General features: G+C 39.3%; 1 protein-coding gene across 2 annotated transcripts in view; it reads right to left on the reverse strand.

The window, feature by feature from the left end:
• TSPAN12 (tetraspanin 12) overlaps nt 1-10,197 on the reverse strand; it is a 68,620-nt gene that overhangs the window by 22,856 nt on the left and 35,567 nt on the right. For both annotated transcript variants that reach the window (XM_007459331.1, XM_007459330.1), the window contains 2 exons: nt 7,746-7,820; nt 3,126-3,233 (listed from right to left, as the gene is read on the reverse strand). In XM_007459331.1, the coding sequence (XP_007459393.1) occupies nt 3,126-3,233; nt 7,746-7,820 (183 nt within the window). The remainder of the gene's footprint in view (nt 1-3,125; nt 3,234-7,745; nt 7,821-10,197) is intronic.

Here is a 10,197-nt window from a genome sequence, read left to right on the forward strand (position 1 = left end):
CTAGAGAATGGACTTGAGGATACGGGGAGAGGGAAGGGTAAGCTGGGACGAAGTGAGAGAGTGACATGGACATATATACACTACCAAACGTAAAATAGATAGCTAGTGGGAAGCAGCCGCATAGCACAGGGAGATCAGCTTGGTGCTTTGTGACCACCTAGAGGGGTGGGATAGGGAGGGTGGGAGGGAGGGAGATGCAAGAGGGAAGAGATATGGGGATATATGTATATGTATAACTGACTCACTTTGTTATAAAGCAGAAACTAACACACCATTGTAAAGCAATTATACTCCAATAAAGATGTTAAAAAATAATAATAAAATAAAAATAAATAAATAAAGAGAAAAAAATCATCTTGAGAACTATAAATGATGAAATACTGATGCTATGAGTAATACTAAAATTTTCCAAGAAACTTTAAAAATAATTTTAGTATTTCCCTCTTATAAATTTGTTCTAAAATCCACAAATCTACCACAAACATCACCAATTAAGTCAAACATAAGTTAACATCATGTATTTTACATAAGTCATTGAGTATCCATAAAAAATACATGTAGTAAAATGACCACTTTCTAAAAATCATAAACTACTACCTTTCCAAGTCAGTCTTTTTAAATCCTTGCATGCAGAAGAAACCTACTTCTCATTTCCTAATGTCATGTGTTTTTCTGTGTTGCTGACAGTAGGACAGTTCTTGGAACACGCTCACTCTGTCCACAGTAGAACAGCCCATTTATCTGGCCTTCTCAGGAAGTGAGGTGCTCCACACAAATGACTTTTCCAAATAACTTATGCATAGCATGTTCTGTGCCAGATGCTTTTTTTTATTTTAATAAGTCACTGAGATATTGTTGCTTTTTACATGGTTGTTTTTCTTCATCAATAAAAGATACTGAATTGATACTGAAAATTTTCCTGGAGATTCCCTTAAGCACACCCATTCTTAAGCCACACATGACTATGGTCTACATCTCCTTGGAGTCTTGCTGCCTCTTTTAGAGCCACATTGTGAGATGGGGCCACTCTTCTAACATGCTGTCAAACCGGAAAATTCCACCACCATTTTACATAAGCAGAACCTGAGGCTCTAAGGAACAGGACAAGTAAGTTGCCAAGATCACAGACCAGCCAGGGGTGGAGCCTACTTGTTCTCAAGCCTATACTCCAACCCCTATGTTAGAATCAATAAATAAATACAGTTTTTAGCATCAGTTTTTTTAAAGGTATTAAATAAACATCACTAGGGCTTAAGTGAGAGTCCACTAAAGTGAAGTGCATGCCCAGACCTGCACCGAATGAGGAGTCAGGAAAACTGCAGCCTGACAAGTTTGCTCTACAATTTATTTTGGGAGAAGGTGGTTAACTGAATTGTGTCCTTCCGCCCCACCACCAAAATTCACGGGGAGGTTCTAACCTCCAGAATGTGACCATATTTGGGAAGGTCTTTACAGAAGGCATTAAAATAAGGTCATAAGGCTGGTCCTAATCCCATCTGACCTATGCCCTTATAAGAAGAGGAAATTTAAACACAGACACAGAGGGAAGATGACATGAAGACACAGGGAGACGACTTCGGCTGCCTACAAGCCCAGGAGAGAGGCCTCAGGAAAAAAGCAATCCTGCCGACGCCTTGATCTCAGACTTCCAGCCTCCAGAGTTGTGAGACAATAAATTTCTGTTGTTTAAGCCACCCAGCCTGTGGTACTTTGTTATGGCCGCAGCCCTAGCAAACTAATACAAGGGGCTTTTAAAAACTCTTTCAGGAGGGCCCGGAGGTCTTCACCACCTCCTCTGGAGTGAAATAAGCCTAGGATGTAAAGGAGGGAACTTACCATACAACAAATCTAAAAATACGTGCGCTATCATTTGTAGCGCTGTACATTATCTACCTAGGGTGGCGCCCTCTTCGTACCATTAGAAAAAAACTCATTTTGTTTTTTAACCTGGATTATCATGGTCCACATCACAATTGTCAGAAAATAAAGAGCTCTAGGAAGCTTCCACTCCGGGCAGTAGCTGAACACAGCTTACTATAAATTCCCTAAGGCTTCACTTCTCCCTTCACGATGTTTTCAGTACAAATGAAGAGTAAACAAACAGAGTCAGGAAGCAGTTAAATAAACAGGAAATCTGTGCTGCAGTGATAATTTTCACCATCTCAACAACTGTAACACAAAGAGCCAGATTTGGAGATTATCCTGGACTTGAACCTCTGCCTGTATCCAAGACAGAGTAACTGAGCAGGGAGCAGGACATCTATTGCGCAAGACCCTGATTCTCAAATGCTTTGGAGCCCAGCTTTAAATGCCAGTAAAAGAAAGAGATAGACTTGGTCATCTGGGAATGTCACTCCAATCGCAAGGAAACTGCTTGGGAGAAGAACTTAGTTTGAATTCAGGTTAACTTCAAGTCACCAGATTTTAAACATCTAAATATAGTCCCTGTCTGAGAGGATAATGGGATGCAGCGCTATATGGAAGGTAGGTAAGAAAAGCTAAAAGCACTTAACTTTGTAATGTTATTGTTAACAATAACTTATGATCCCATTTAATCCTCTCAACACCTGGAGGAGATAGGTACTTATATTATCCCCATTTTATAGATGGGGAGACTGAAGCTTAAGGAAGTTAAGTAAATGACAGAAGCTCATGTAATAGTAAGCAGCAGAGCCAGAATTTGAACCAAGGTCTTTCTGACTAGAAAGTTCATGCTTTTAATGATATACTGAGTCCTAATTTCCAAATAAGACCCATTATTTTAAATTTTCAAATGATGTTTAAATTACAGATAGCTCTAAAAGTCATGAAAAATTATCCATTCAAATAGAGCTTGGGTAATTATCAAGGAATTCTCATTAAAAAAGGAAAATTTAGTTTAGCAAAAGGGCTTTTAAAAGATTCTAAAATATATGTGAACCGTGGGAAATGCGGAAATGGTGGAAGAAAAGCAGGGCATAGAGCTACTTAAAGTATTTCTCAATAAAGAATTACACCAGTGGTAACTGAATCATCGGCTTAATTTTTCAGCACAGGGAAAATGACCAAAGCCAAAGCTTTGAACACTTGTTTTGAAAGTGTGCCATTTATTCCATACCCTCTACCTCAGAAAAGGTAGCACTTACCTCTCTCTGAAAAAAATTCCAAGCATGAGTAAGCCACCGGTATCTCGGTAAGCCATAATTTGTCATTCTGGCTTTCAAAGTGACCATGTCTGACCACTGTACTGGAACCTAGTGATAGAAAATACAAAGTATCAACAACTGTAATGTGCAAAGAGCCACATTCAGACACACATACATTCACAGATTCACACAAACACAATCACTCATAGACTCATCCACATACTCACACTTACTTGGAATGTACTGCCATTGCCAAACACTACCTTAAATTTGTATTTGTTTGTGGCTTAAATTATGCTCAGAGTTATTAAATACTTATCAAACAATCTCTACTTGTAGATTTTTGTACTAAATGAGGACGTACTTCATATTAAGCAAAATAATGCGAAATCACTTAATGCCGACATCAAGTTCAAGGAAATCACAAACAAGTAAGCGATATGTTCTGTAGATACACCTGAGCTCCTCATAACAAGTGATCCCTGCTGCAAAATGCCCTTTCATTTGATTTTGTAATGCTATGAAATGGTTCTTTGAAGTGACTGCAGGTTATGGTACTAAAATAAAGGGAGAAGAAAGAGTTCAGCTCAAGCCAAGCCTCACTCTAGAATAAGTCTGTAAACTTTTCAAAAAGTGGATTGCAGGGCTTCCCTGGTGGCGCAGTGGTTGAGAGTCCGCCTGCCGATGCAGGGGACATGGGTTCGTGTCCTGGTCCGGGAAAGATCCCACGTGCCGCGGAGCGGCTGGGCCCATGAGCCATAGCCGCTGAACCTGCGCGTCCGGAGCTTGTGCTCCGCAACAGGAGAGGCCACAGCAGTGAGAGGCCCGTGTACCGCAAAAAAAAAAAAAAAAGTTGGATTTTAGAGGCATGCTAGAATTCTAGAAAAATTGTTCTGAAATTAAAGCATTTTTTTGTGCTCTGCCTCTTAAGGCGCCTAGCACCATGTCCCCGAACAGTGTTTAATCAGGACACAGCTTCAGGTACACAACAGTTGGCAAGAAATCTAATTAGCATATCATGTTATGTTTTGTGTACAGTGCTACAGGAGAAATGGGGTCACACAAATCCTAGTCTCTCCACATGTGTGGTATTAAAGTAACTGTTGGGAAACTAAACAGACATCCACACCCGATCTATGGTGCAATACTGACTGGGCTAAGTGAAGCAAATGTGACACTAACTCACGATTCATAATAGTTTGAAATCTTATTTTTAAAAATAGTAATATTGGGCTTCCCTGGTGGCGCAGTGGTTGGGAGTCGGCCTGCCAATGCAGGGGACGCGGGTTCGTGCCTGGGTCCGGGAAGATCCCACATGCCGCGGAGCGGCTAGGCCCGTGAGCCATGGCCGCTGAGCCTGCGCAGAGGTCACAGCGGTGAGAGGCCCGCGTACCACAAAAAAAAACAAAAACAAAAAACAAAAAAAAAAAAAAAAAAAAAAAAAGCAATATCAATAGTAGTTTAAAAATTCCTGGCCACAGAAAGTCTTCATTTTGTTCCTTTGTTAATTTTCTTTTTTATTCCTTGGAAATGTACAATACAAAAGAAAACACCCCAACACCTGGGCACACAACTTTGTTCCCTAAATAATGGGCTGACTGGGTATACTGTGTGTTCATCTGGTTCCAACAAAGTTCAGAGAACTAACCAAAGTTCAAGCTATGCACTATAAATTCTTATTATCTCATATCCTTTTGAACATAAAATAAATAGAAGTGAAATAAATTCTCTAGAAATTTATAATCTGAAACAGTTAACATTATTGACAGATTTCATCTAGAGAAGGAATGATGAATGGGAGGTGAACATGTATACAAAAAACAGAAATAATGGGAAAATAGGCTGCCTGATGCCCAATCTCTTGATTTGGTTATTAGAACAGTCTTATTTTTAAGTTATTTTCCAAAATAAATATAAGTTGTTTCCCACTTGTGACCACAATTGATCTGAAACCAAATATACCAAGAAACATAGGTGGTCACTGAGGTAACGGGCACAAAATACAGTGCTCTGGCCATAAAGGAAAACACACATGTATTGGCTCCTTGCATGGAACAGAGAAGAGCACAAAGCCCTACACAAAGTCTGGGTTCTGAAAAATTTCGCAGCTCATAAACTTTAAGGGCACTTTTCATTCACACTGCTATTAGTGCAAAGGCAATAATAAAAAAAAAATTCTGACAAACGTTTTTCCTAAAGGACTACTTTCCACATTTCACTTTTAAACAGCCCTTGTTTTATCCTGGTGACTTAATGGGGGAAGATTTACAGAAGCAAAACAGTGATGTATGCCTTCAGCAGGCACGGCAGTGTACACCCATCTAGTACCACTGTGATACTAAAAAAATACTTGCAGATCGCCCCTTCACAGAATAGAAGCAAGTATCTAAAAAGTATCAATTCCTCTCTGTTTCCTCAAGTTCCTTAGAATTATACTAGAGTCAAAATATTTCCTTTCAAATACCTTAAATTAATTCATTTCAAACTTGTTATAATTTAGGAAATTTATCAAATATTAGTATGATATAAACACTGTTCAAGCCATTTTTTAAATCCACTAGAAAGTAAACTCATTTTTAAAAACCTTTTAATTACCAGAAAGAACACAAAAGCTGAGATGAGGAGATCAAGAATTAATTATACAATCTACTACTCATAGCTTGAATGTTAAGGGATCCATGTGTTTTTTGAAATTAGAAAAAATTAATAAGACACCGAAACTGAGTCCCTGGAATCAATCACTTTTTCATTCCCTTAATATACCAAGTTTCTAGGGATGGTGTTAAAATATGATTCTCAAAGACAAGAAGAGCATTCCTATTGTAATAGGAGATTTTGTTTTGAAGATAGTGTTTAACTTTATACTAAACCAGTTAGAACCTGCCCTGACTTTTCAATTTTTAATAGAGAAAAAAATAACCATAAATTCTCTCTTCTTACTGAGAGTTGTCACACATTGAAAGCATGAGTGTTTTCAGAGGGGTTCAGCTGTGTAGCAGTGCCAAAGCATCGTTTACATGTAAATTGAAGTATGTAGAGTATCCACTAGTCTGTAATTACCACTTAGTATTCAAAACAGTGTCACAGTACAGTGGCAGATTTACCATAGAATCTTTAATAACTGCATCAGTACCAGAGATGTCTTCAATTTTCTTACACAACTGCCAAAATGCCTCTCAGAAACAAATGTAAAAGAATCTGCTTCATGGGTGGTGGTGATGTGATGAATTGGGAGATTTTGATTGACATATATACACTAATATGTATAAAATAGATAACGAATAAGAACCTGCTGTATAAAAAATAAATAAAATTAAATTAAAAAAAAAAGAATCTGCTTTCCTTCTTAAGAGCTCTTAAATTTTAAAATGTTGAAGACTGATCTGGGGAACTTGCCACAATGCAAATACCCAGTCCCTGCCTTTTCGTCTATTCCAATCTAGCAGCTCTGGCCTAGAGCCCTATAATGTGCATTTTAAAGAATCACCCTGGTGGACTCCTGCTGTAGACAGTCCAGACTACATGTTGGGGGAAAAAAAGCATCATCTTCCTGAAACAGAATTACTCTATGAAGCTCACAGTGGAAGAATCTGACCTGCCACCACAAAAACAGCCAGACTTCACAGACATGCTAAGGTGCTCGACCTCATTGATAATCAATGCACCAATTTTCACCAATGAAGTGAGCAAACATTAAATAAGTAATAATGCCCAATAGAGCAGAGGTGAAGTGTGAGTGGTATACCGAACATGACTGTTAAAATCTTAAGGTTAAGAAACTCTTATTCTCATTCATTCTAACACACACTTCTTTTTTTTTTTTTTTTTTAATTTTTTTAAGGTGTTGGGGTAGGAGTTTATTAATTAATTAATTTATTTTTGCTGTGTTAGGTCTTCGTTTCTGTGTGAGGGCTTTCTCTAGTTGTGGCAAGCGGGGGCCACTCTTCATCGCAGTGCACGGGCCTCTCACTATCGCGGCCTCTCTTGTTGTGGAGCACAGGCTCCAGACGCGTAGGCTCAGCGGCCATGGCTCACGGGCCCAGCTGCTCTGCAGCATGTGGGATCTTCCCAGACTGGGATACGAACCCATGTCCCCTGCATTGGCAGGCGGACTCTCAACCACTGCGCCACCAGGGAAGCCCTAACACACACTTCTTAATTTGGAAGATGGTTCGGCTTGCTGCAAACAGAAGGTACATGTTTCCTAGCCATCAGTGTACAGCTGCAGTCAGCATTTTATAAGGTTTTCATGTAGATTTTCAACTTTTCTCAAGTCCTGTTGCAAATGTGAATATTTCCTATTATACACTCAGAAGATGGTAAAATTATTTTAAAACATATATTATTTTTAGTCTATTATATCCATGTTTAAGCAATCTGTGGAATTAAAGATATATATAAGGATAGAGGAAACGAAAAATTACAAATTATGCTTTGGAACTATGCTTTAGACACAGAAGAGAAAATGCTACATTTCAGAAGTATTGGGAATATTCATTGTTATCAGATATCATGAACATTCAAATTAATAATCATGTGCCTAACAACTCCAGAGTATCTGATTTAAAAGGCTGAACGAATATTGTTTCAGACTGTGGTTATATTCCATTTTGAACTCACCATAATTTCCTGCTCATACGTCCAAACACCACAAGCCAGTTCTACACAGAAAATGACAAGTAAACTTCCAAAATACTGTAGAACAGAAAATTAATGCTGTTAGGATATAATCAAAGTAAAATATGGTCATCAGAGACAAGCTAAATATTATTCAGTGTTGTTTATTCAAAGGACAAGAAAACGGAGGCACATATTCAAGAAGCTCCCTCCCTTGGGAGCAGATGGGGAAAATTTCAGCAAATTTTGAGACATCGGCAGACAACGTTCAATACTCACCTAAGTGGGTCGTTTGGATGGCCCTCCATTTATCAAATGCTTTCATAATTGATTCACTCAATGGATAAGACTACCTCATTTTACAAATGAAGAAATTAATGTGAAAAGTATACAGTAGGACTTGCTCAAGAATGTGCATAATAAAGTAAATTTTGGAGCCCTAAAGGGACCACTGCAGCCATGTTCTTTGTGCTCTTCCTTGCCACTTCTCCAGTTGTGGAGGTCACTTTACAGAAGTAAACAGTAAAAGGGTGAGAAAGAATAGGCTCTCTGAAAGTTCACTAATTCCAGCAGAATTAAAACAACTCCACTGCTGTCATGAATCCTCCGCTCCATTTATGGTGCCAGTCAGGGGGGAAGGATCGGGTAGTGATGATTATTGATTATTCCTCTTCACTGGAATGACAGCTCTATCAAGGGCAGAAATTTACTGTGTTCCTTGTCACAAAGTAGGTGCTCAATAAATTTTTTTTACATAATATATGAAGAGATAAGAATATATGAAAACAAAGCAGAATGAGGTGTGGAGAAAAAGGAACCCTCCTACACTGTTGTGGGAATGTAAATTGGTGCAGCCACTACGGAGAACAGTATGGAGGTTCCTTCAAAAACTAAAAATAGAGTTGCCATATGATCCTGCAATCCCACTCCTGGGCACATATCCGGAGAAAACCATAATTTGAAAAGGTACATGCACCCCAATATTCACAGCAGTACTATTTACAAAAGCCAAGACATGCAAGTAACCTAAACTTCCATCAACAGATAAATGGATAAAGAAATGTGATATATACATACAATGGAATATTAGCCACAAAAAAGAATGAAATAATTACATTTGCAGCAACATGGGTGGACCTAGAGATTATCATACTAAGTGAAGTCAGTCAGAAGTGAAGTGTTTCTCTAAAGACAAATATCATAAGCTTATATGTGGATTCTAAAAAAAAAATGATACAAATGAACTTATTTGCAAAACAGAACTAGACTTAAGAGACATAGAGAACAAACATATGGGTACCAAAGGGGAAAGGGAGGGAGGGATAAATTAGGAGTTTGGGGTTAAAATATACACACTACTATATATAAAACAGATAACCAACAAAGACCTACTATATAGCACAGGGAACTCTACTCAATATTTTGTAATAACCTATAAGGGAAAAGAATCTGAAAAAGGATAGCTATATATACATATATATGTATAACTGAATCACTTTGCTGTACACGTGAAACTAACACAACATTGTAAATCAACTATATTTCAATAAAAAATTTGAAAAATAAAAGTTAAAAAAAAAGCAGAGTGATACTATGGAAAGAGACTGGGAGCTGCCTTGGACTGGGTGATCAGGAAAGGCCTCCATTTTTCTTTTTTTTTTTTTGTGCGGTACACGGGCCTCTCACTGTTGTGGCCTCTCCCGTTGCGGAGCACAGGCTCCGGACGCGCAGGCTCAGCGGCCATGGCTCACGGGCGCAGCCGCTCCGCGCCATGTGGGATCTTCCCGGGCCGGGGCACGAACCCGCGTCCCCTGCATCGGCAGGCGGACCCTCAACCACTGCGCCACCAGGGAAGACCGAACTCTGAGTCCTAGTCACCCTCATGTTGATCACTGCACAGAGAATCACTCAGTCACTGGTTTAAGAGCCGGATCTGAGTGAGGCATCTATGAAACTTGGTGTTAATCCACAGTTTAAATAAAACAAAGCCAGCGAAGAATTAAGCAACAACTCCCGTTGAGCTCTGTTATGGCAGGTAGGGTACATACATATCACATTTCACTGCAAAACCGTCTGCTGTCCTCAGCATTACTGAAACACGTGTATATCTCTCCTAATGATGTCAGTATGTGTCTGTCAAGTCCTTACTTTCCCAACACACGTGGTTTGCTGAGATGGTCTGTACCAAGCTAGTCTGCAGGACAACTCACCCCTCTCCTCCATGAATGCTGTCCTAGAACAGTGGAAAGAGCTCTGAATTTGGAGTCAGCAGACTGAAGTAACACACTCTGTGATCTCTGGAAAATTATTAAACTTCCCTGACTTCAGTTTGGTCATCTGTCTGATGAAGATAAAAAGAAAGTCTTCGGGCTTCCCTGGTGGCGCAGTGGTTGAGAGTCTACCTGCCGATGCAGGGGACACGGGTTCGTGCCCCGGTCCGGGGAGATCCCACACG

This window comes from Lipotes vexillifer, unplaced genomic scaffold (genome assembly GCF_000442215.2).
Source record: "Lipotes vexillifer unplaced genomic scaffold, Lipotes_vexillifer_v1.1 scaffold116, whole genome shotgun sequence".
NCBI lineage: Eukaryota > Metazoa > Chordata > Mammalia > Artiodactyla > Lipotidae > Lipotes > Lipotes vexillifer.